The sequence below is a fragment of the Lepus europaeus genome, chromosome 12 (genome assembly GCF_033115175.1).
Source record: "Lepus europaeus isolate LE1 chromosome 12, mLepTim1.pri, whole genome shotgun sequence".
NCBI classification, from domain to species: domain Eukaryota; kingdom Metazoa; phylum Chordata; class Mammalia; order Lagomorpha; family Leporidae; genus Lepus; species Lepus europaeus.
Genome location: NC_084838.1, coordinates 55,930,021 through 55,957,477, shown reverse-complemented (window position 1 = coordinate 55,957,477; position 27,457 = coordinate 55,930,021). Strand labels below are relative to the sequence as shown.

The following is a 27,457-nucleotide window of genomic DNA, read 5'->3' as shown; positions in this document are numbered from 1 at the left end:
TTTAAACATATTTGTGGGGGTTGATCTATTGTATTTACCATCCTTATAGAGATACAGATTGTCCTTTCTTTGGCCAATGGTAGCCTCTTCAAATTGGCCTCCTTGCTATTTGGGATAGCAGGAAGTTCAAGGCTTATTGTGGGGCCCAGCACTGTGGCTCAGCTGGTTAACGCCCCATATGGGCGCCAGTTCTAGTCCCGGCTGCTCCTCTTCGATCCAGCTCTCTGCTGTGGCCTGGGAAAGCAGTAGAAGATGGCCCAAGTCCTTGGGCCCCTGCACCCAATGGGAGATCTGGAGGAAGCTCCTGGCTTCTTTGGATCGGCACAGCTCCATCCGCTGCAGCCAATTGGGGAGTGAACCATCAGATGGAAGACCTCTCTCTCTCTCTCTCTGCCTCTCCTCTCTGACTTTCAAATAAATAAATAAAATTTTTTTTTAAAAAAAGGCTTATTTTGTACATCTTTCCCACACCTGGAATCAGTCATTTCTTCCAAGAAGCCCTGGTTTCTTTTAGTGTGAAATGATATTTTGAGACCACAACCTGAGCACTGGGGATGCCCATAGCTATTGGGTTAGCCACTGTTTCTACAATTTGTTCATTTAACTAATACTTATTTATGCTGTTTTGTGGTAGGCTCTGCCTACCACAAATGTAAATTTGTAAATGTTATCATTTACAAATGATAACTACTTAATCTTCATAACAAACCTAGTACTGTGCCCATTTTAAAGATGAGAAAATTGAGGTACAGAGAAATTAAGTAGCTTGTTCAAGGTTAGAGTTAGTAAGTAGCAAAGCAAAATTAGCACCTAGCATGTAATTCACTACCCATCATGCTATGTGTCCTTCCAATTGACCTGCTTTTGGTCACATATGTGCTCATAAGCTAGGGGAACCAAAGAAACTTGATCTATAGACTGATACCCCTAAAGATACAAGGGGGTTATCAACCAAAGAAGCAGGAATGAATTCTGGGAGACCCAAAAACAACAAATGTCCCCTGTGTCAGAAAAAAAAACACTCTGATTTGAGATTATACAACCCAATATTTATTATAGGCATTTCAGCAATTAAACTGTGAGGACTTACATAAAATGATACACATCATAGAACTAAATCTCTTATGAAAGTTAAGATCGAGTTTCATTGCAAGTAAGATGAATTAGCCAAAAAATAGATTAACACTTCTTGAAGCCACAGGAGTAAACATATGAACAAAGTGAAGTTTAATGTGATAGAAATTGCATATTCAACTGAAAGGAGAGATCATTTTTTTTGTTCAACATTTTGCTGAGAGGTCAGGGCCATTAAAATGTGAATGATTTGCTCCATCTTCCTCTTCCAAAGCTATAATATCTGGAATTTCATCAGTCTCAGATGTCAACTCTATGGCAGTGAAATCAAATGCCTGTAAAAGAAGAATCTCAGATATTAAAACAAACACCAATGACATGAACTATCAGATCCACATGAGACCACAGAGACAAATACTGCATGTAAGTAAATCTTGCTTTGTCCAGAGCTGTGCTTGCTCGCTTTCTTTCTTTTTTTTAAGATTTTGTTTTGTTTGAAAGGCTGAAAGGGGCCTAAGAACTTGGGCCATCTCCCACTGCCTTCCCAGGTTTATTAGCAGGGAGCTGGACGGGAAACAGGGCAGCTAGGACTTGAAACAGCCCTCCAGTATGGGATGCCATCTTCTCAAGCAGTGGTTTAACCCACTGCACCACAACACTGGCCCCCAGAAATGTGCTTTCTGAAAAGATGTTTGCAGTCCTACCTATGCAATCTACTCATGTTATAAGAGCACTTCTCTTTAGAAGACAACTGACAAAGAAGCTGACATTGTGGTACAGCAAGTAAAAGCCATCAGCTGCAATCCATATGGGCTCTGGAAACTAGTGGTAGACTGTTAAATGTAGGCTTCTTGGAAAACACAAGATCTAAAGCATCTCTGGTTATTTATCCATCAATCTATTTCTCTCTTATAAACAATAACCTCATTTTTCCATAAGTGTGACTTATAAAAATATAAACCCTTTGGGAAATGCCTAGGAATTGAGGAAGAAAAAGTCTTTTTCATAGTTAAAATAGAGGCCAGCATTGTGGCACAGCTCATTAATCCATCACTTGTGATGCTGGCATCTCATATCAGAGTTCCAGGCTGAGTCCCAGCTGCACTGCTTTTGATCCAGTTTCCTACTAATACACCTGTGAAGGCAGCAGATGAAGGCCCAAGTGATGGGGACTCTGCCACCCATGTCAGAAACTAGGATGGAGTTCCTGGCTCCTGGCTTTGGCCTGGCCCAATCCTTGCTGTTGCAGCCACTTGGGGTGTGAACCAGATGATGGAAGACCTCTCTCTGTGTGTGTGTCTTTCATACTCTCTCTGATGGATGCTCTCCCTTTCAAGTATATTAACAAATCTTTTTTAAAAAATAGTTGACATAGCCATCACAAAACCCTGTTTCTTCTCCACATCGGAAAAAGGCTTTAGTGATCAGAAACTCTATTAACTCTTATTTTGAAAAGCTAAGTAATATTTCTTATCCAACGACAGACTAAAAGAAGAAAATTATTAAGATAAAATATATTGGTGCCAGTGCTATGACGCAGTGGGTTAAAGCCCCAGCCTGCAGGGGCTGGCGCTGTGGCACAGCAGGTTAAAGCCCTGGCCTGAAGCGCCGGCATCCAATATGGGCGCCGGTTCTAGTCCCGGCTGCTCCTTTTCTGATCCAGCTCTCTATGGCCTGGGAAAGCAGTAGAAGATGGCCCAAGTCCTTGGGTCCCTGTACCCTCGTGGGAGACCTGGAAGAAGCTCCTGGCTCTTGGCTTCGGATTAGCGCAGCTCCAGCCATTGCGGCCATCTGGGGAGTGAACCAGCAGATGGAAGACCTCTACCTCTCCCTGTAACTCTTTCAAATAAATAAAATAAAATTAAAAAAAAAAAAAAAAAAAAAAAGCTCCAGCATCCCATTGGGCTGCTCCACTTCTGATCCAGCTCTCTGCTATCGCCGGAGAAATCAATGGAGGACAGACCCTCCACCTGCCTGGGAGACCTGGAAAAAGCTCCTGGCTCCAGATCAGCTCATCTCTGACCGTTGCAAGCATCTGGGAGTGAACCAGCAGATGGAAGACCTCTCTCTTTCTGCCTCTCCTTCTCTCTCTGTGTAACTCTGCCTTTCAAATAAATAAATCTTTAAAAAAAAAAAAGACATAATATATTGTTACCAGCTGGAATCTTAATAGCAGAGGGGGGGCGGAAAATGTAACTGAGTACCTAACAGAGGCAAAACAACCAACCAAAAACAATGAAAATGAAAATCCCTCAACAGAAAGAAGAGATATATATTGGGGAGTTATTGCTTAATGTATACAGGAATTATACTTGAGATGCTGATAAAGTTCTGGAAACATGGATAATGATGATGGTTGCACAATCTTGTGAACATACATGCTAGCGAATTGCGCACTTGAAAATGGCTAGCACAGAAAACTGGATGTTAAATATATTTTAACACCGCCATAATGAAATGGTAGTTGGGGGGAGGAAAGGGGAAAAAAAGACAAGAATTAAGAATCTTGTTTTGTTCATTGGGCCCTTACTGTCTGTGATCCTTATTACACTTGCCCAATGAAACCAGGTGCTCAGAGGACTGTATGGCCTGAGGTCCAACGTCCACCATTTGTTCCTGAGACTTTCAGGTTAGGGAGATCATATTACCTTCCAGCTCTTAGTCAATGATCACTTTACAAAGATTATAACCAGGGGCTGACACTGTGGCTTAGGGAGTTAAGCCACTGCCTGCTGTGCCAGCATCTTATATAGGTGCTGGTTCAAGTCCTGAATGCTTCACTTCCGATCTAGTTCTCTGCTATGGCCTGGGAAAGCAGTGGAGGATGGCCCAAGTTCTTGGGTCCTGGCACCCACATGGGAGACCCGGAAGAAACTCCTGGCTCCTGGCTTCAGACTGGCGCAACTCCAGCCATTGTGGCCAACTGGGGAGTGAACCAGCAGATGGAAGACCTCTCTCTCTCTCTCTCTCTCTCTGCTTTTCCTTCTCTCTCTGTATAACTCTGACTTTCAAATAAATCTTTAAAAAAAAAAAAAAAAAGCAAAGATTACACCCAACCTGATATCCACAAAAGCCAGCAACCCTTATTCACATTGTTTCAGGGCATCAGTCAGTAACACCAACTATTATAGTCTCAGCGATTTTAGGATAAAAGATCTATGTAGCTTAACAATTCCATTGAACACTATTAAATGTACAAATGTATATTTTAACATCCAATAAACTATTTTAATATCTATTAATTTTATCAGTTTTACTATCTTATGTATTTAATATTAGTTTTTAATAAATGTAAAATAGGGAGCTGGTGCTGTGGTGTAGCTGGTAAAGCTGCAGCCTGCAATGCCAGCATCCCGTATGGGTGCTAGTTCAAGTTCCAGCTGCTCCACTTCTGATCCAGCTCCTTGATGATGGCCTAGGAAAGCAGCAGAGGATGGTTCAAGTACTTGGGCGCTTATACACACATAGGAGACACCAAAGCAGCTCCTGGCTCTTGGCTTCGGATCAGCCCAGCTCCTGCTGTTGCAGCCATTTGGGGAGTGAAAATAACCGATGAAAGATCTTTCTTTCTCTGTGTCTGCCTCTCTGTAACTCTGCTCTTCAAATAAATACAGAAAAGAGAGAGAGAGAGAAAGGGAGGGAAGAAGGAAGGAAGGAAGGAGTGTAAAATATAACAGGAAGCTGCAACACAGCAGACATAAGCAGAGATTTTTCTGGGCCTCAAACAAAAAAGCAAGCTGTAGTTGTCTCCTCTCGGAGGTTAGAAGAGGGAAAAATATGCACTTTAACATCAGTTAAAGTTCGCAGCCTGCCTCTTACTGTTTTCAAACTCAGTTTCATCACCTCTCATGTGAGGAAGACCTAATTGATTCAGCTACAGTTGAAGAATAGCTTATAGAAGGTGTTCGATAAACGTTTTTTACTCTCGTGTTCCTTAAATACTAGACACACACACACAATTTCAGTCACCTATAGACCAGGTAATGTTGAACTAAAGTAGATTTTTTTCTGCAGAATGTTGGCAGTCCCAAAATCAGAGAGTTAGTACCCACAACTGCCACCCAAAAAATCACCTCCACTCCCTGATTTAGGAGAGTCATAGGAATAATTCACCTTCCACATATCCAAAATGGGCCAGTGTCCAGTTTCCAGTAGACTCTCCCCAGTGGCAGCTGTCACCAAACCCTACTTGAGGGCTATGAGGGAAATAGAGGAGGATGCGACAGCTAAGAAGGAGCCACCGGCTATCAAAAACCTACGATGAGTCTAATTTAAAAGTTGGTAGTCTTTTCTGACCATCTTCAGGGGATTTTTATAAATGTGGCACAAAAGAAATCATTTTACAGATTTATTAAATAAATCTTCCTTGACCTGGACAAGACTCATGAAAATGCCTAGTTATGAAAATCCATAGTTGTGGGTCATCAAAGAAAGAGTGTAAGGAGTCTCCTGCTGAGAATGCCTATCAGAGATAGAGGCTGAACTCAGAATCAAGTACTTACTGTGAAACTAAGGAGGTAATCATAGACCCTCCCTCTAAGGACAGGAAACCATCCCTTTCAAGAAAACACAATCTTTTCAAGAATATCAAGAAACCATGCTCAAATTCTCAGATACTTCAAGTATATGAAACCATGCTCAAATTCTGATACTTCAAGTATATGTCACAGGTTGCTCACTTTGCAACAATGGGTACACCTTTCATATCACAGCACCACACGCTTACTGTGACAAATTTCCAGAAGATGGCACTAAACATGTTGAGGGTGAGGTGCCTTTTTAAATTTTGCATAAAGCTGGGCTAGTGGAGGCCCAGAGCCCTGGATAGGTGAGGTTATACAGGAATAGACACCATTGTGAGGATTTAACTTGCTGGTAAAGGTGAGTGTGCATGCAGTGCCAGGAAACATGACACAGGATTGGGAAAAAACTGATTTATTTTGAAATCAAGCATAAGTAATGAAATGAAATCTAAAAATTTTAATTATGTAAAATTCTAACATATAGGGTTGTAAAGCATTGTGCAAGAAGTAATGGTTAGCTCTAACCAATACTTAGTCTTAAGACTAATATTCGGCTGGCGCCGCAGCTCACTAGGCTAATCCTCCGCCTGCGGCACCAGCACCCCGAGTTCTAGTCCCAGTCGGGACACCGGATTCTGTCCCAGTTGCTCCTCTTCCAGTCCAGCTCTCTGCTGTGGCCCGGGAGGGCAGTGGACAATGGCCCAAGTGCTTGGGCCCTGCACCCACATGGGAGACCAGGAGGAAGCACCTGGCTCCTGGCTTCAGATCAGCGCAACACAGCGCACAGGCCGTAGCGGCCATTTGGAGGGTGAGCCAATGGAAGGAGAAGACCTTTCTCTCTGCCTCTCTCTCACTGTCTAACTCTGCCTGTCCAAAAAAAAAAAAAAAAAAAAAAAAAAGACTAACATTATTGACTTTTATAGAAACTTCTCAGTATCCACAATAGGTATTTTATGCAGCTCGATGGTGTGCTTGCAACTAGAGAGCCAGCAGCATTTCATTTCTCTTTATTCTCTTTCCCTTTACTGAACATAATTTAGTACAGCTGAATGAATGGGCTGGTACATATTCCCTGCCCTTAAGTTGGTGCTTTTTACACCACTGTTTTGCTCTTGACTAAGAAGTCTGATGGCATGGTTAGCACTCTCTAGAGGGCAGGTCAGTACTGATCACAAGACAATTTAAACAATTCTTGGTACCATGAAACATTCAACTCATCAATGTCAATCCCTCTGTATTCTATTCATTTGAGCAGGTACAACAAGACTAAGTCTTTGTGGGGCCAGTTGTATTATGAACTGTAAAACTTGTTCTCAGTTTTTGCGTGTGTGTGCAAACTGTTGAAATCTTTACTTAGTATAGAGTTGGTCTTCTGTGTATAAAGTTAATTGAAAATGAATCTTAGTGGAGAATGGGACTGGGAATGGGAGAGGGAAGAGGGGTAGGAGTGTGGGTAGGATAGTGGGTATGATGGGAAGTACTACTATATTCCTAATGTTGTACTTACAAAATTTGTATTCCTTAAATAAAAGGTTTCTTTGGGGGGGAAAATAAATTTAAAAAATAAAGTTCAAACTGAAAAAAAAAAAAAACTTTAGGTTTAAAAAAAATTTATTGAGCCATCGCCCAGGGTACACGATAGCAAGAAGCATGATCAGAAGTGGAGGATCTGGGGCTCTAACCAGGCCTTCAGATATGGGATGCGGCTGTCCTAAGCAGCAACTGAACTGCTGCACCAATACACCCCTGAGAGACGCTTCTTATTCTTTCTCTCTGAATAGTCCAGTGCTATCACCTTTCCAGTTTCTCTTTTGGTCTGGGAACTTAGATATTCAATTGTACAATTATTCAGCATCTTTTCCTTACCAAGTAGCTACAGGGAAAGATTACATACAGAATATTTTACAGAATACCTGTTGGGAAGGTGGCATGAAGCTGCTGCACTTTGAGATAAAAGTAATCAATTTGTTGACTTATGGGGAAGGACATCTCGCCACAGGACCACACACACTGGTCTCAGTCCTGGGCCACTCCTGAAGCTGGATCACAACTGAGGCCCAGCTGAGGATTACAAGAGCCTAAGTAATGGCAACCTGGCAAAAGGTTCTCCTTTCCGTCCATCGGCACCTGCTCTCCCGGGCATCATTTAGACTGAATTTCATAAAAAACTATACACAAGTATCTGTCCTCCTTCTTCCTCCTCCTCCCCTTATGAAGTGATAGTCTAAAAAGAATATCTCAGGGAAATCAATCAAGTTTTTGATTACTTCACTAGTTCTTCAATGCCTAGAATGCTTTATCAAAGTAAAAATTTTCCCAATCACAATCTGGTATTAAGCACACATATCTGATGCCTGAACCAGCAAGTTAAAGTTACATGTCCCTGGTGATACAGAAAGTATCTGTACAAATTAGAAAAAATATCCCATCCTTGACATTTTGCTTCTATCCACTGAGGCATCATTAATCTTATGTTACAGATAAGAAAACTAAGGCTCAGAGATAACAACCAGCACACCACATTCCTTTGGTTTTTTGTCCAGGGCTAAAATTCCAGACTATTTGCAAAGGAAAAAACATTTTGAATACATTGTGCTTGGCTTCATAAGGCCAAATATTTACAAACATGCTATGGGTGGATAATTTTACTGTACTAGGGGTACTCAGCTTTTTTCCTCTCAAAAACAATTGACTTCCTTGGAAGAAAAATAGCTCTAATTAAAATTTTCTGCTAGCTTATGCAACAATGAAGCTACAAGCTACAAGGACATGTTGACAATTAATGAGCTACATGTGGGTCTAAGTCAAACCTGAGACACAGACAGACAAAACCATGACTGATGTGCACAACTAGTAGTGGAAAGCAAGGGCTGGTGGTGTCTGCTTTATATTCTGTCCTTACTCAGGAAGCACAGCCTTGAGACCTATCTCCTCACACAATTCATATAGCACTACAACTTTTAAGGAAAAAACAGAAGTTTATATGCAGGATAAGCAAGCACATATACTGCTACAGTAATTTTCCAATCAATTGCAATTCACCAGTCTTGCAGTTTTGAAGCAAAGAAGGGGGGCTCATCAGATTTGGGTTACAAAAAATAAATAAAAGGCAGAAGCTATAAAAAAAATGCCAGTCACTGTAGACAGGCAAGTAAAAGATTCAACCCTGGAAGCATATATATCAGGAAAGTCCATCCTTCCTAGAAACCAAGCTCCTTATGTGCAAATTAAAGGGCAACTTCAAAAATTTCAGTGATAAGGCAAGCATTTGGCACAGCAGTTAAGATGCCCGCATCCTCTATCAGAGTGCCTGGCTTGAGTCCTAGCTATTCCACTTCCAATTCAGCTTCCCGGTACTGCACACCTTGAGAGGCAGCAGGTGATGGCTCAAGTACTTCAGTCCCTGCCACCCATATGGGAGAGCTGGACTGCGTTCCCCAGTTCCAGCTTAGCATACCGCAGCCCCAGCTGTTGCAGGCATTTGAGGAGTGAACCAGTGGATGAAAGATTTGTATGTATTTTTATTTAAAAGGCAGAGAGATAGGGGGCCGACGCATAGCAGGTAAAGCTACCACCTGCAGTACCAGCATGCCATATGGGTGCCGGTTAGAATCCTGGCTGCTCCACTTCCGATCCAGCTCTCTGCTATGGTCTGGGAAAGCAGTAGATAGGCCAGGTCCTTGGGCCTGTGCGCCCACGTGGGAGACCCAGAGGAAGCTCCTGGCTCCTGGTTTCAGATCAGCCCAGCTCCGACCGTTATAGCCATCTGAGGAGTGAATCAGCAGATTGAAGACCGACCTCTCTCTCGCTCTTTGCCTCTGCCTCTTACTCTGCCTTCAAATAAATAAATAAATCTTAAAAAAAAAAAAAAAAAAGGCGGAGAGACAGACAACTGAATCTCTGCCTTCCACCTCACTGAGTTATATTTCGGAGAAGACTGGCAATGATCAAAAGCTTTAATGTACTTTATTCATTCACATGAAAGTAGCATGTAAAGTTATGTGCTTCCTCCTTATTTTTTGAAGTCTGGGGAACTTAAAGCAGGAAGTAGAAGATTCCTTTTAGAAGTCAAAAGATTTGGGACTAATTATTCTCATGTGGTCTTCAACAACTGAGGTTATGATTGTCTTCCAACGAGACTAGACACTGAATGATCTCACATTAGGGCTTACATTTTAACTGGCCTTTTAGCAAGAAAGGCCTATTGTTATGCGAGATTGCTGTAAGCTGACTCATTTGCTTCCTTTCAGTTCTGATTCCTTTGAGCAAGGCAGTCAGCCATTACTAGATGGTTTTACTGGCTTAAAAATGATACACACTTGGGGGTCCAGTAAATTGGCAAATGAATGCAGTTGTCACTTAGTAAAATTTTAATGTGCACATCACCTTTTGTTTGAAACCTGTTACTAAACATTCCACTTGTAATATTAGTTTTCCAATGTTATCAACTTGCCAAATTTCCCAAAAGCCCAACTGAAATTTCATGTATGTATAGTAACAACCCTGTCATGCAGGCCAAGCAGCTCTATGAATGCAAGCAACAGACAAAGCACATGAACAGCATAATACTGATCTAGAGTGAATTTTATTGATTCAAAGGTAGTATAGCCCCTTTTAAGGAATAGAAACCTGCAGTCAAGTTGTACAAGCATGCATTAAGAGATAACCAGTCACGAGTCCTGCTCAGGCTGTACTGAAGCAGATGCCAGTTTATACCACAGCCCATATGAAAATGCTTTTATTCAATACAAACAGATGGTAAGAGCATCAACAAAACAGTCACAGAAGGAGATAAAAGTGCACTTGAACTTTTCGCAAGTTCTGGCTGGCCTCTGACAAATCTATCGTTCTTTTTTTTAATCAGCTGGGTAAACAGACTCATTTGCAAGTACTGGAAATTTTGAAGTTCTTACTCTAGCTAGAAATTACTATAATGAAAGACTCTCTTTTCTAGGTAACAGATTCCTCAAGTTAGAGTTGTCTAGCAAGTTAATTTCAACATATGAAAAGGTGTCATCTGGCTGGCTGTGTCATGCGCTGGTGACAGCAACAGGTTTATTGAGTTTTAGGCTCAGATTGAGGGGCCTCCTGGCTGATCTTGTTCATCTCTGTACCTTGGTCCTGAGCATACTGAGATTCGGCCAGCTGAGGATAAAAGGGACCTACCAGCCAGTTGAGGGGTGTGTTGTTAACAAGATAATCCATCACATCATCTAAAGATTCCTTCATTTTCTGCAGCTGCCCCTTGCTCGAAATGAGGAGGCTGTCGGACACTTCCTTAAAGGAGCCAGCATTGCGAAACACTGAGTAGATGTCGCCTGCCATCACTCCCAAGTGGTTGGCCTGATCTTGAATGTTCTGTGGCAATCCTTGGATGTTGGACAGGAGGCTTTGGCATGTGGTCTGGAGCTGCTGAGTCAGGTTGCGGGCAATAGCAAGAGTACGTGACTCGATGTGCTACAAATAAAACAAACTAAAGAGTTAGTGGTGGTTCCAACAGTGCTGTGTACCAGCTGACTTTTAAAAGTTATTCAAGGGGAGCTCCTCTAATAATGACTCTGTCCTTTGTTCTAGGCCCTGTCTAGTGCACTTGGGCCTCATTCCTTTGTAATCATAACCTCTACCCTACCACCAATGGCTCTACTCCCAACCTGTGTGTACTGATGGTCCTCTTCCCCACTTAATGCTTATAATTGTTCAAACCTGGTAAATGCCACTCTTAGGATCATTGGTTACTATCCTCACTCTGTCTTTTATGACCTTGTCTAAATATGATCAGAGTCGGTAAACTTGGAAGGCTTCCATAGCCTTGGCAACTCATGACGACAGCCTAGGGTGGTTACTGGCACCATAAACTAGAGTGTCAATTTGTTGGGTCAACAACAGGAGCCACTGTGCACTTGCTCCTCATGTGGGATCTCTGTCCTTAATGTGCTGTACATTGTGATTTAATGCTATAACTAGTACTCAAACAGTATGTTTCACTTTGTGTTTCTATTTGGGTGCAAACTGTTGAAATCTTTATACTAAATTGATCTTCTGTATATAAAGAGAATTGAAAATGAATCTTGATGTGAATGGAAGGGGAGAGGGAGCGGGAGAGGGGAGGGTTGCGGGTGGGAGGGAAGTTATGGGGGGGGGGGGTGGAAGCCATTGTAATCCATAAGCTGTACACTGGAAATTTATATTCATTAAATAAAAGTTAAAAAAAATGTATCAGTGCAAAAAAAAAAAAAAAAAAAAAAAGTTATTCAAGGGAATGCAAATCAAAACCACAATGAGGTTTCACCTCACCCCCGGTTAGAATGGCTCACATTCAGAAATCTACCAACAATAGATGCTGGAGAGGATGTGGGGAAAAAGGGAAACTAACCCACTGTTGGTGGGAATGCAAACAGGTTAAGCCACTATGGAAGTCAGTCTGGAGATTCCTCAGAAACCTGAATATAACCCTACCATACAATCCAGCCATACCACTCCTTGAAATTTACCCAAAGGAAATTAAATTGGCAAACGAAAAAGCGGTCTGCACCTTAATGTTTATTGCAGCTCAATTCACAATAGCTAAGACCTGAAACCAACGCAAATCAACAGTAGACTGGATAAAGAAACTCTGGGACATGTACTCTATAGAATATTATACAGCAGTCAAAAACAATGAAATCTGCTCATTTGCAACAAGATGGAGGAATCTGGAAAATATCATGCTGAGTGAATTAAGCCAGTCCCAAAGGGACAAATATCATATGTTCTCCCTGATCAGCAACAACTAACTGAACACCAAAGGGGAAACCTGTTGAAGTGAAATGGACACTATGAGAAACAGTGACTTGATCAGCCCTTGTCCTGACTGTTGATGTACAATGTAATACTTTATCCATTTTAGTATTTTTGTTTTGTTTTGTTCTAGTGCTATTGGTTGAACTCTGTAATTAACACACAATTATTCTTAGGTGTCTAAATTTTAACTGAAAAGTGATCCCTGTTAAATATAAGAGTGGGAATAAGAGAGGGAGGAGATGTACAATTTGGGACATGCTCAATCGGACTTGCCCCAAATGGTGGAGTTAGAAACGTGCCAGGGGATTCCAATACAATCCCATCAAGGTGGCGTGTACCAATGCCATCTCACTAGTCCAAGTGATCAATTTCAGTTCACAATTGATCACACTGATAGGTCTAAAAGTCAAAGGGATCACACAAACAAGACTAGTGTCTGCTAATACTGATAGAATCAAAAAGGGAGAGAACGATCCAACATGGGAAGCGGGATACACAGCAGACTCATAGAATGGCAGATGTCCTAAATAGCACTCTGGCCTCAGAATCAGCCCTTAAGGCATTCAGATCTGGCTCAAGAGCCCATGAGAGTATTGTAGGCATGGAAAGCCAAGACACTCTGGGGAAAAAAAAAAAAAAGACAACGACCTAAATGAAAGGTCTCTGCGAGTGAGATCCCAGTGGAAAGAATGGGGCCATCAAAGAAGGAGGTACCTTTCTCTGAAGGGAGGAGAGAACTTCCACTTTGACTATGACCCTATCGGAATAAGACCAAAGTCAGCGAACCCTAAAGGCTTCCATAGCCTTGGCAACTCATGACTAGAGCCTAGGGAGATTACTGATGCCATAATCAAGAGTGTCAAATTGTTAAGTCAACAACAGGAGTCACTGTGTACTTACTTCTCATGTGGGATCTGTCCTTAATGTGTTGTCCAATGTGAAGTAATGCTGTAACTAGTACGGAAACAGTATTTTACACTTTGTGTTTCTGTGTGGGTGCAAACTGATGCAATCTTTACTTAATATATACTAAATCCATCTTCTGTATATAAAGAGAATTGAAAATGAATCTTGATGTGAATGGAATGGGAGAGGGAGCGGGAGATGGGGGGGGTGCGAGTGGGAGGGAAATTATGGGGCGGGGGGAGCCATTGTAATCCATAAACTGTACTTTGGAAATTTATATTTACTAAATTAAAAAAAAAAAAGTTATTCAAGGGACCAGTGCTGTGGTGTAGCCGGTAAAGCCGCCGCCTGCAGTACCAGTATCCTATATGGGCACCGGTTCGAGTCCCAACTGCTGCACTTCCAATCCAGCTCTCTGCTATGGCCTGGGAAAGCAGTAGAAGATTGCCCAAGTGCTTGGGCCCTGCACCCACACAGGAGACCCAGAAGAAGCTCCTAGCTCCAGGCTTCGGATCAGCCTAGCTCTGGCCACTGCGGTCATTTGGGGAATAATACACCAGTGGACAGAAGACCTCCCTCTCTCTGCCTCTCTGTAACTCTGTCAAATAAACAAATCTTAAAAAATAGTTTTTCTAACAAATTAAACTTATATATTAATTCTATTTTCCACAAATCTTTAAAGTACCCTATATGAATTAGTTCAATTACAGAAAACTGTGTGTTGTGTCCACCACACATATAGATTATCTGACCTTTTTTAAAATCCTCATGTAACACCAAACACAGCAGTTTTCCACACTTCACAGATATGAACACAAGCTTAGAGTTAAGTAACTTGTCCCCAATTAATACTGGAAAATAGTTGAGTGGGGATTTGAACCTGCTGCCTGAGTCTGCAAAGTTTATCATGTGAAGCTGAAGCAATCTAACAGGCAGGGGAGACCAGAGATAATGAAAATACACTCCATGTTTGTAGCATAATTCTGATATTCCCTCTTCAAATAAGATGATGTGAGAGGAACAACCAGTCGACACTGATATCAAAGGCAAAGGCTTTTTGGGACACACAGAACCACTTTCAGGGATTATAACATCCTATTTCTTCTGTCTGGAACATTAATCCCCTTACTGCTCTTTAACCTAGTTTATCCACCCATTAGATTTGCTTTATATTCCTCTCTTCCAGGAAGTCCTCTGACTCACCCCCAACCACCACCACCTCACAATACTGTATTAGGAAGCCTTCCTATGTGTTCTCCTAGCACTTGTATTTATCATACCAAACAAACCACTGTGATAGGGCAGGCATTTTAGCACAGCAGTTAAGATGTCACCTGCGGGACTGGTGTTGTGGCACAGTGGGTTAAGCCTCAGTCCCATAAGAATACCCGTTAGAGTCTAGTTGCTCCATTTCCAATCCAGGCCCCTGCTTATCTGTCAGGGATGAAAATGGATGATGACCCAAATACCTAGGCCCCTGCCACCCATATGGGAGACCCAGATGGAGTTCCAGGCTCCTGGCTTTGGCCTGGCCCATTGCTGGCCACAACGGCCATTTGGGAGGTGAAAAAGCAGATGGAGTATTTCTTTCTCTCGCTGTTTCTCCATTTCTCTCTGTAACTCTGCCTTTCAAATAAATAAATCTTAAAAAAAAAAAAAAAATTAAGAAAAAAGACATCTCTTGGGATATCCACATCCCATATAGGAGTGCCTGGGTTCAAGCACCCGTTCTGCTTCCAATTCCAGCTTCCTACTAATGTACACCCTGGGATCCAGCAGTGATGGCTCAAGTATGTGGGTCCCTGACACCCCACAGGGGAGACTGGGAGACCTAGATTCAATTCTAGGCTCTTGGCTTCAGTTTGACCCAGCCCTGGCTATTGCAAGCATTTGGGGAAATGAAACAGTGGATAGAAGATCTCTGTCACTGTCCCCCTGCCTTTCCAATAAGATGAAAATAAAAGAAAATCAAAATGCTGGTTAAGATACCCTCATCCCGAACAGAGTGCCTGAGTTCGATATCCAACTTCAGCTCCTGACTCCAGCTTCCTACTAACGCAGACCCTCGGAGGCAGCAGCGGGTCCCTGTCACCCATGTTAAAGCCCTGCATAATGCTCCTGGATCCCAGCTTTGGACTGCCCCAGCACCCCCTCCCACCTCCTCAGCATCCCTGCCATTAGGGCCATTTGAGGAGCAAACCAGTGGAGAGATCTCTAATAAAAATAAATAATAATAAAACCTTAGAAAACAACTATACCAGTTTAGCTGCCTACATCCCCAGTTAGTATGTATGCATTATGACAGCAAAGCCCAGGTTTCTCCTTTTGTTGTATCTCATTCAGGGAAATATGCACATCTATAGGTTGTTAAATAAAGCAACTCCCGGCCAGCGCCATGGCTTAACAGGCTAATCCTCCACCTTGCGGCGCCGGCACTCCGGGTTCTAGTCCTGGTTGGGGTGCCGCATTCTATCCCGGTTGTCCCTCTTCCAGGCCAGCTCTCTGCTATGGCCCGGGAGTGCAGTGGGGGGTGGCCCAAGTCCTTGGGCCCTGCACCCGCATGGGAGACCAGGAGAAGCACCTGGCTCCTGGCTTCGGATCAGCGAGATGCGCCGGCCGCGGCAGCCATTGGAGGGTGAACCAACGGCAAAAGGAAGACCTTTCTCTCTGTCTCTCTCTCTCTCACTATCCACTCTGTCAAAAAATAAAAAATAAAAAAAATAAAGCAACTCCCTCTCCAGCTTTTTCAGTCATATAATAAGCAACCTATCTACACAGTATTGTTCAAGCTTTTTGATAAAGCAGAGTACTCTCAGAGGAATTATGGGAAAATTGAAAAGTCTGATACGAACTTCTTGAGAAATGGTAGTGAGTGACTACCCCAGTCATCCTACCTCAGCACAGTGGGACTCATCAGTATCATCATGGCCAATGCTTCTCTTCCACTCCACCCACGAGAGATAGAGCTTATCCTGAGCATCCTGAATTTTCTGGTTGGCACTATGCACATTCTTCCTGGCAAATTCAATCTAGAACACATGGAAATAAGATAAGGGAACAAACCATTAGAAATTCATGTTGTTCTGTTTGCAGATCTATGATATTAATCAGGAAGCATAAAAAACTAAGAATTTCCATACAAATTTAATGAGGACTATACTGGCTATCACTGTAATTTATGTTTAAGTCAACCAAGTAGTTGTTCTTTACTGCTTTCACTTAACTATTAAACTATTAACTCCTATTTTACTTTCAGTTTAGTACAGCTAGGAAAACTAAAATTTAATCTCTGACAGTGTGAAGGAGGATAAGAATTACAAAAGAGAAAGAACACAACCTTCCTCTTCCCTGTTGCCAGCCACCTATTTCCCCTTCCAGGAAGAAAAAAAGGTTTTCTTCCTGCAGTACTACACATCCTGTTCTCTAACTTGGCAATCTTTATTGGCTACACAATAGTCTATTGTGATGCATCAATTCGATTAGTCTCCATTAGTTGGCCTGCAATGTTATAGTCTCTTGCAACACTGAATATACACACCTAAAACTGCTTAAGGTTTGTTTGTAATTTTCTTAAATAATTCCTTGCAGTAGTCCCTCAAATCTTGCAGAAGTGCATAAGTACAGCTCTTTCTCTACACTGTTGCTGACAGCATCCAACTTTGCCAGTCTGACAGATCAAGAGAGCTATCTGTATTTGACCCCTCTAAGGTTAGCATTGCTCCACATACTTAGCTATTTCCCCACTTACTTCCTTTTCTGTGAGTTGTCCGTTTCTTCAGTCTATTTTTCCACTGAGTCATTCATAAAGACAGACTAAAATTTTTAGATTTCAATTACGTTTACTCTCCTCCCTCAGGATACGTGAATTCACTTTAGGTAACTTAAAATTTTACTTACCAGGTGAACAGTAGAATGAAGCTGAGAAATGGTCTCTTGGCTTTTTTGCTTAGCTTCTTTAACCCTACCAAGAGCCTGCTGGTAGGCACGTGAGCGGAGCTTAGTAGACAGGGACCCCAGTCTAACATAATAACTTGGCTTCTGAACCGCATCAAATCCTTCAACTTTTTTTGCTTCTTTTTCTTAAGTTAGAAAGAAAGAACAAAAGAAAACCTTAAGGTATTACATCTATCAGTGATAAATGTAATTTGGTCTTCTACCCATTCACCTAGCCATTATGTATTCTTTTCCCCAAGACTCTGTACATGTCTGCTGCTGGGATTGACCACTGAACACATTACTATACCTGGTACATATACATGTGTATATGTTTCCCCCCACTAGAATGAATTTCTGAAGCAAGACAGTAATGGCAAACAGTAGGCACTAATATGCCTACTTTAATGATGATTCAAAAACCATTAAAGACAATCCATTTACAGAAAATATTTTTTGAAGTTAATTTCTCCTAATGATTCTGATCTTATTATATACAATTCAATGTGAAAGACTGTTCCAAGAAAAATTATCAACTGAAACAGAAGGATTGGCCAGGAAGGAGATCAGAAACAAATATAAACAGGTATGAGGATTTTTTGGTTTGTTTTGTTTTAGGGTTACAGAAATGTTCTAAAACTGGACTGGTGAGTTTCTTGGCATATAAATTACACCTCAATGAAGTTGTTTAAAAATATTGTTTGGGCCCCTGCCACCCGTGTGGGAGACCCGGAAGAAGCCCCTGGCTCCTAGCTTTGGCCTGCCCCAGTGCTGGCCATTGCAGTCATTTGGAGAGTAAACCAGCAAAAGGAAGATCTTGGTCTCTCCTTCTCTCTCCCCATGACTCTTTCAAATAAATCTTTAATGAAAAAAGATACAAAATATTTCAAGACAAAATTCCAATTACCTAGTTCTTCCTCAGTAAGGGGGAGGTATTGGTCAACCAGCAGTTCTGACTTTGTGAGTGCATTTTCTACTCCACTGCTTACAAACTGCACCATCCGACTTCCCAAGACTGTGTTAATGCTGCCATTGACCATGGACTTGGTCTTCTCCACACCACCAGTCACTGCTCCTTTGGTCTTGTCCACCACCCCTGTGATTGTGTTGGCTACAGAAACTCTGGCCCCAGTCACAGTAGTGGTCACAGCACCTTTGGCACTGGCAACAACCTGCAAGTGGAAAAGTGATTACTTGACCAGTGAGAACCGTCGGAACACACACACATGTAAGGTCTTAACTAGGGCAGCACAACTGAAGAGTTAAAGAAGGAAGCTGGTCCTTTCACTTTGGCCTTAGGTCTTAAGAGAGTCACTAAGGGTTGACGAGCCTGAATTTCCTTTGCCCTAAGGATTACTGGGGGTGCAAATCAAATAAACAGATAGGAAATGTGTCTATCAGGTAACATGATTGAGTTTTTTGTTTTTAGATGAACCTGTAATGAAATACAAGAACGCTGGGAAGGAATGGCATTTTCCACGATAGTACGCTCATACTGAGAGCCTGCCTTTGCCCTTCAACATAGGTACAATGCAGGCACAGCTCTTTGCACACAGTACCAGGGGGCCAACACATAGGCAGAGAAGTCAGTTGTTCTCCACCCTTCTGGATGTAATTTGTGCCTTATAGGGCTCTCCATATCACCAGCCTGCCCAAGTTCTACCCAAGAGAGTCAAAGGTAGCCTATGCAAATGGCAGGTTTACTTCCCATCCTGCTCAAGTGTGAAAAACATGCAGACTGGTATAAAAGATCCTCTCCTTTTGTACCTATCTTCCCATGTTCTACCGGATTCTGTTTCCCTCAACCACTTCATAAGTACTTTTACTGTCAAGACTGTTTGACTATTAGCGAGTTCCAGGTTGCTGCAAGGAAAACCAGGAAAACATAATTGGGAGATAATGCTCCAGGCTTCCAGTCTAAAGGAGCTAACTCACAGAACTGCTTCTATGTTGGATTGGTGGGAGGGGAGGAAGGAAGGGAGATTTTCTCCGGGTATATCCCTGTCATAAAAACAAAATTTTCAAACTCATTTTACAAACCAGTGACTTGTCCAAGATCACACCTAAAAGGTATACTGAAAACCTGGATCCTAACTTAGCCCAGCACCATTTTTATTATTACAAGAGAAAACAGTTTTAAGCCTTAAGGTGTCCCTCAGGCCCCCTACAGTGAGCACGGTGAGCTGAGCGCTGAGAATTGAGACAAAGATTGTAGCACCATACACCTTCCACCTGATACTTGTAATTCCATGATTTTAGTTATATGACTAATATTCCACAAAGGGCTAACTTCACTAAGAACAGCTAATCATCAATGTCAAACTCTTCTAAGTGAAAATAAAAACAACCAGCTCTTCACACACCTATAAATTCAATCTTCTTTTCTTCCAAGTCACTCTACTTCTTCAAACATAAGCAGGGTAAATTATCCATGGAAACAGGTTATTATACAAGAACAACAAATTTCTTCTTAAAGAGGGGTAGAATACGCAATCTGGGGGTGGGGGTGAATGGAAGAAACCCTCGGTATAGTACTCATCTGATAATATCGGTGGCCTCAGACACAGAGACGTCTTACAGGGACTTTTTTTTTTTTTTTTTGATAGGCAGAGTGGACAGTGAGAGAGAGAGAAAGGTCTTCCTTTGCCGTTGGTTCACCTTCCAATGGCCGTACAGGGACTTTCATGGCTGCCACCAAGCCATACTGAAGGCCACAGAACATGGCAGAAAGAACATTATTAGAATGATGACCAGCTAAAGCTATAACACTTACGACTTGCTCTAAACAACCACTTTCAAGTTTGGGTTTATCTGTGAAATAAAAATATCACATAGGAGCAGGCATTTGGCCTAGTCATTAAGAGGCTAGTTGAGACACTTGCATCCCGTATCGGAGTACCTGGATTCCATTCCTGACCCCAGCTACTCACTCCAGCTTCCTGCTGATGCAGACTGTGGGAAGCAGTAATGATAGCTGGTTCCTGTCACCCAGATGGCACCTGCATTGCATTCTTGGCTGGCAGCTTTGCACTAGCCCAGGCCCAGCCACTAAAGGCATTTGAGAAGTTGCTTCCCCCATCCTCCTTCTCAAATTATTTCTGGAAATATATTTGTAAAAAACCCACCTAAAATGGTTATACATACAGATACACAATAGAATATATACAGTAATTTAGGATGAGTCCAATTTAGCTAGGAAGTCCATTCAGTCCTGTTTTTAGTTTTATATAGGGCAGCTGACTTTTATTATACAGGAGTCATCAAAAATATAAAGAAAATACCCAAAATGCAAAATAACTCTTACCATTAGAATAGTCACCAGCAACACAAATTTAAAAAAAAAATTAAAGATATACACAAATTCTAAAGGCTGTACACTAAATTTATTTATTCAGGGCCTGGTGTTGCGGCTGCCTATGACATCAGTATCCCATATAAGCATTGGTTTGAGTCCTGGCTGCTCCACTTCTGATCCAGCTCTCTGCTAATACACCTGGGAAAGCAGCAAAAGTTGTCCCAAATGCTTAGGCCCATCACTCATGTGGGAGACTAGGATGAAGTTTCAGGCTCCTGGCTTCGGCCTGGTCAGCCCTGGCCATTGTAGCCACTTGGGGAGTGAACCAGTAGATGGAATGTATCTTTCTAACAACATTAAATAAATAAATCTTTAAAAAAATTTTATTAGATTAAAAAAGAGGGCCAGGTCTCTCTCTAAATGGTATTATTTTGTGCCATGCTGTATTTTTTTTTTTTTAAAGATTTATTTATTTGAAATGAAGAGATACAGAGAGGCAGAGGCAGAGGAAGAGAGAGAAAGGTCCTCCATCTGCTGGTTCACCCCCCCAGATGGCCAGAGCTGCACTGATCCGAAGCCAAGAATTTCTTCCAGGTCTCCCATGTGGGTGCAGGGGCCCAAGAACTTGGGCTACATTCTGCTTTCCCAGGTCACAGCAGAGAGCTGGATCAGAAGTGGAGCAGCCGGACTCGAACTGGCGTCCATATAGGATGCTGGCACTGCATGCAGTGGCTTTTACCTGGTATGCCACAGCACCAGCTCCCCCCCCCCCATGCTGTTTTGTTTTGTTTTTGACAGGCAGAGTTAGTGAGAGAGAGACAGAGAGAAAAGTCTTCCTTCCGTTGATTCACCCCCCAAATGGCCGCCACAGCCAGCGCTGCACCAATCCGAAGCCAGGAGCCTCCTCCTGGTGTCCCACGTGGGTGCAGGGGCCCAAGCACTTGGGTCATCTTCCACTGCCCTCCCAGGCCACAGCAGAGAACTGGACCGGAAGAGGAGCAACCGGGACTAGAACCCAGCACCCAAATGGGATGCCAGCGCCGCAGGCGGAGGATTAACCAAGTAAGTCACGGCGCTGGCCCCATGTTGTATTCTTAATATGAAAGAAAATTTTAGGAATTCTCTGAATCACTGGCATGGATGAGCCTTTCATCTAGGCCAGCTGTCCCATATCTTGTTACTGCACCAAGCCAGGCAAGAAAAGGTTCTACATACCACTTCTGCATTTACCCATGGTGATAAATGGGAACCAATTATTTGAGACAGCAATTTCATTTGCAGGGGCAAAGCCACAAAGTGATGGAGTTCAGATTAAAAATACTCTGGTTTCAGGGCTGGCACTGCAGCGTAGCAAGTAAAGCCGCTGCCTTGCAGTGCCGACATCCCACATGGGCACCAGTTCAAGTCCCAGCAGTTCCACTTCCGATCCAGCTCTCTGCTATGGACTGGGAGGGCAGAAGATGGCTCAAATCCTTGGACCCCTGCACCCACGTGGGGGACCGGAAGAAGCTCCTTGCTTCTGGCTTCGGATGGTTGCAGCCAATTGGGGAGTGAGCCAGCAGAGAGAAGACCTCTCTCTCTGCTTTTCCTTCTCTGTGTAACTGATTTTCAAATAAACAAATAAATCTTTTAAAAAAAAATACTCTGGTTTAAAGGTAGCTAGTTCTCTGCTTCTTAGACACAACCTGATAAAAGTTCAGGAAGTGGGGCAGGTATTGTGGTATAGCAGGTCACCATGTGGGACACGTACATCCCATTTCAGAGCGTCTGGGATGGTCCACCTCCTCTTTTAATCCTACTTCCTGCTAACGCACCTGGGAGGCAGCAGATGATAGCCCAAGTACTTGGGCTCCTGCTACCCATGTAGGAGACCTAGATGGAGCTATGGGTTCCTGGCTTTGATGTGACCTAGTCCAGTTGTTGCACACATTTAGAGAATGAACCAGCAGATGAAGCACTCAAAGCCTTTCAAATAAAATGAATGTTCAGGAAGTGAAGGAGTAACCATTACTTTAAAGAAAAATAAATCCAGATCCAGATTGAGAACAAATAAGTATCTATTCATCTGTGGCACACACAGTCTGTGCTAAATGCAAACACATCTTAGCACCTTGTCCCAAACTCACCTGGGTTGTTGGCTGATTCAGAATAGGCAATTTCTCCTCAATCCTGTCTAGTCCCTTACAAGCATAGGTATTAGCAACAGCAACTAGAAGAATCACAAATGAGAAAATGTTAATGTGACAGTGTAGTTTAGAATAAACACACATTACTATGCCTTATACTTTTAACCATACTATAAAAAACAAAAAATGTTGATCTCTTACCACCACAAAAGTATTGCCTAGTGTCTCTGGCTAGACAGGAAGAGGTTTGTAGGTTGTTGGCCAACTTTATTCCACTAATAAGGTAATAAGGGGGATGTAAGGAAGGAGACACGGAAGCAATAACCAAGTAGGAAGCTGGCTAGGGATCTTCTATCTCATCTTCTACCCCTAATATTAAGGCCAAAAGTAGTCAAGCTTCTTGAACCCTCATTCTGGGAATAACTTTTCTGGAAATTTCCTCAAAATTGGCATCTCATGCCAGCTTAGTCCCTTCCTGCACTTCGTTCAGCACACGCCAGGGCACTTTGGCCTCTTACCAGGAAACAAACAATATGTAACAGTATCCTGGATCTCCCTAACAAGATCCAGATTTTAGTCCAAGCTTCCCCTGCCAAAGACCAAGCCAAGTACAGTAACAAGTTTATCTGGGGTATAGTGAAACTGGAGGAACCGGTCTCTAGAACTTCCTTATAATGCTAAAGTCCCTGACCTAACCATTTGGGGAAATGACATCTTTATTGAAAAGCAACTCATGATATACAGAAATTAGAACCTTCATATACTGGTGGTAGGAACGGAAAACACCATTCACTTTGAAAAAACAGCCTGGCAGTTCATAAAAGCTTAAACACAGGTATTATATGACCCAGCAATTCTACTCCTAACTATATACCTAAGAAAACGAAAAATGACAGTCAACACAAAAACTTACATAAATGCTCACAAAAGCATTAATCATAATCTCCAAAAAGTAGAATCTACCAATGCTCATCAACTGATGAATTAAATATGATCTACCTAAACAGATTATCACACAAAGAGATAATGTACTGATATAAGGATAAACCTTAAAAATGTAAACAAATCAGTTACAAAAGACCACTTTTATAATTTTACTTATATGAAATGTCTGAAATAAGAAGTCTATAAAGACAGAAAGTATGTCAGTAGTTGCCTTGGGGAGGCTGGAAGGAAATGGGGAACGGTTGGTAAAGTGCATGACGTCTGTTTTATTTTGATAAAATAGTCAAAATATAAACTCACATTTTCACCATTTTTAAGTGTTAGAGGCATTAAATTCCTTTACAATGTTGGCAATCATCACTAACATTCATTTCTAGAGCCTTTCATCAGCCCAAACAGAAACTTTGGTATGAGATTTCTTTAATAGAGTAATGAAAATGTTCTAAGGTTAACAGTGGTACTGATTGTACAATTCTATACAAATAATAAAAACAATGGAATTGTACACTTTATATAGGCAAACTGTATGGTACGTTAATTTTACCTCAATAAAAATTTTACTAAAAAAAAAGTTTATATCCAGTGTGTGGTCTCAAGACAGTATTTTATTTCAGTTCTGATGCTAACCTTATGGTCTTGGTTACTAACACAGAAACATCTCTGGGGATTTTTTTTTTTTTTTTCAAGTATCATGAACATCAGGCCTTCCAGGTCCAAGGGTCACCCAACAGTTCCTAGTACAGTCAGTATTGCTTCCGGAAGGGCAGAGAATCCCTCATCCCTGACCAGTTCCTTGGACTGAATGTTGAAGGGAAAAATGAGAACTCACTTTGTGGCTCTAGCTTCTGGAAGATGGGCAGAGCACTTGTTATGGCCACGGAGGTCATGGTCTTCACACCCTTCTCTGCCATCTCACACATAGACTTCAAGTAGGGATACTGATCCTTTGTACTGACATAAGCCGAGGACATGAGGTCATATGCAGAGCTCACCAAGGGAAGGTTGGCGACCCTAGTCACCACACTCTGCAACCAAAGGGAGAGAGGAGGTTGTTAACTTTTTTTAAATATTTTTTAAAGATTTATTTATTTATTTATTTGAAAGTCAGAGTTACAGAGAGGAGAAGCAGAGAGAAAAAGAGAGAGGTCTTCCATCTCCTGGTTCACTCCCCAACTGGCCGAAATGGCCAGAGCTTCGCTGATTCGAAGCCAGGAGCTTCTTCCAGGTCAACCACGCGGGTGCAGAGGCCAAGGGCTTGGGCCATCTTCTACTGCTTTCCCAGGCCATAGCAGAGAGCTGGATGAGAAGTAGAGCAGCCTGGTCTCGAACCAGGGTCCATTTGGGATGCTGGCACTGCAGGTGGCTGCCAGCTTAACCCGCTACAGCGCAGCGCCTGTCCTCGGTTGTTAACTTCTCAAAACACTGGGGAAGAGAACAGTCACAGAACACCTATTCAAAATTAAGACCTGGGACAGGCATTTGGCCTAGGAGTTAAGATGCCCATGTCCCAAAACGGAGTACCTGGCTTTGACAGCTGGCTCCAGCTTCTGTCTGCAGCTTGTAGCTAATGCAGACCCTGGGAGGCAGCAGTAATGGCTCAAGCCCTCAGGTTCCTGCCAACCATGTAGATTGAGCATCTGGCTTTAGCCTTAGCTGGGGGGCTAATCAGGCACTTGGGGAGGGAGCCAGCAGATGGGAGCTCTCTGCCTCTCAAATAAGAAAGAAAAGTTAAATAAAACTCATACCAATTGTGGGTCCACTGCAACGGATGCCATTTTTTCTTCCTGGAGAAAGGAATCTATGGGAGAGATAATTATTTCAGGACGCTAGGATAAGACTTCCTTGATTCATTCCCAGGCCACGTAAGTACAAAACAAGCTCAAGCAGAAAATATTTCCAGATGATCTTGGACTTCCACCTCCCCTCTATCCCTAACCCCGGCAAGGTTTCAGGCCTTAAATGTAAACTGTTCAACAGAAAAAGAAGTCATCGGAGAAAAGCAAAGTCGTTGACCTCCTGCTCTGAATTCTCCACCAGGACACTAGAACAGCTGTTCCACAAAAGAGATACTCAAGTTAAAACCCATGTTAGGTCAGTGAGCACTCAGCAAGGTGTCGGGAAGACGAAGTTGGGGCAATCCGAGGGTTACTTAATTTTATCTCCCTCATGAAAGCACCGAAACGAGTTCAGGGAGACCAAGCACAAGACGAAGGAGGCGGTCCGAGGAATTGAGAAACTTTTCACCGAGCGTTTCAGGGTAACTGAGGATCCCCCCCCCCCCCCACGGCCCACACAAAACGCCAAACCTCCAAGCAGGCGAGGAAAAGCACCTGGCCAGCTCACCCCCTACCACCAGGTCCCCAAGAAACGGGAAGGCGCTGCCCAGAGGTGGAAGTTGGGCGCCATGATCATTAGCCCTACAGTCGCTGCACGCCCCACCAAACCATGCCTGAGACCGATTTTCCAAAGCGCGTTCCCTTTAAACCACGTCCGGTCGGACACAAGTATTTGCTCCACAGCCCTGCAGCAGCACCGAAGCTGCCCGCAGGAAAGACGCCTCCCAGAAGGAAGGCTCGGAAGCCCGCCCCTTCCCCGCCGGATGGCCCCCAGCCATCGCCGTCCAGCCCGGAGCCCGGCGGGTCGGAGCAGCTCCCCAGAACCGAGGAATCCCCCCTCCCCCCCCCACCCCCGCAACATTCAGCGCGGCGGGGGCACCCACCGGTGGGCGCGGCCAGCAGTCGAACCCCGCGGGCGGCTCGGACGTGCAGAGTGCGGCCTGCGGGCGGCCGCCGCCTTAAGTACCCGCCGCGGGCGGCGCCTGCCGCACCACGCAGCACGTGACCCGCGGCCCGCCCTTCCCCTCGCCGCGGCTGGCCAGCGGCCGTTCTAGGGGAGGGGCCCTGACCTCCTGCGGGCGGGATCCCAGCCCGGGTCAGGCGCTCTGCCCGGAGGCGGGGGCCCTGCCCAGGGGTAGAGGATTCTGAGAGCCAGGTGCGAGAGTGGAGGACTCCCACGCAGGATTTCGGGAAAGGCGGGTTAACACGTGTTGATGAGAACGCTTTCGGAATGTGAACAATGACTTCTAAGCTGTTGGGGGTTTTTTGTTGTTTTTTGTTTTGTTTTGTTTAAAGCGAATAAATACTTCCTAGTGTTACGCAAAATTCTAAACGAATTACAGATACGTAGAGATTCCTGTCTCACTGCTCTTTGGCTTTAAAGTCCGTCCCTTAACCGTTGATTTCTGATGGAGCCTTGAATTGAAATTAACAGAAAAAGCCTCGGAATACCAATAAGACCCCTTCTGGTCTTACCCCAAATCTCTACGGATTGATAGCTGCCTAACTCTATGCAAGATGGCCAGCTCTGCGTTCCTAGTTACCTCTTGTGTAAAACGCAGAGACCTGAATCAGATTATTTGAGCACAAAAGTTACTCGACCACCCGGAGCCATAGCAGTGCAGAGCGCATTTCTTCCCTAGACGGTAGTTTCTGATCGACCTCCCAAGCAAGTTGCAGGGCTTGGGTCTCCCCAGCTGAGGACAATCTAATGACAGGCCAGAGAGCTAGAGTGAGGAGGTAGGCAACAATGCTAGGTACCAGGTGACCTCAGCATGCAGCTCAGTTGCTTAACCAGTGTAGCCCGCACAGGCATACTGTTTGAGAGAGAACTCCCATGCTCTGGTTCACTCTCCCAGATGGCCTGGACTGAGTTAAGCCAAAGCCTGCAGCTGGACACTTCATCCAGGTCTCCCATTTGGGTTGTAGGGAGCCAGGACTTGAGCCACCCCCCTGCCTCCCAGGGTGCACATTAGCAGGAGGCTAGAATCACAAGCGAGCTGGGACTGCAACCAAAGCGCTCTGATATGGGATGTACTC

General features: G+C 43.4%; 1 protein-coding gene across 3 annotated transcripts; it reads right to left on the bottom strand.

Moving 5' to 3' along the window:
* Nucleotides 1–1,047: 1,047 nt before the first annotated feature.
* On the bottom strand, nucleotides 1,048–26,381 carry PLIN2 (perilipin 2). 3 transcript variants are annotated; one of them, XM_062208153.1, is made up of 9 exons: nucleotides 26,302–26,381; nucleotides 25,328–25,380; nucleotides 24,412–24,607; nucleotides 22,638–22,720; nucleotides 18,124–18,388; nucleotides 17,181–17,362; nucleotides 16,178–16,312; nucleotides 10,764–11,054; nucleotides 1,048–1,409 (listed from the first exon to the last, which is right to left on the bottom strand). In XM_062208153.1, the coding sequence occupies exons 2-9, from the start codon at nucleotides 25,355–25,357 to the stop codon at nucleotides 1,281–1,283; spliced, it is 1,311 nt and encodes a 436-aa protein (XP_062064137.1). In that variant the 5' UTR covers nucleotides 25,358–25,380; nucleotides 26,302–26,381; the 3' UTR covers nucleotides 1,048–1,280. The 3 variants fall into 3 exon arrangements, with proteins under 3 accessions (XP_062064137.1, XP_062064138.1, XP_062064139.1); XM_062208154.1 differs by lacking the exon at nucleotides 26,302–26,381 and adding an exon at nucleotides 26,032–26,055; XM_062208155.1 differs by lacking the exon at nucleotides 1,048–1,409 and having other exon boundaries at nucleotides 10,164–11,054.
* Between the last annotated feature and the right edge of the window lie 1,076 nt (nucleotides 26,382–27,457).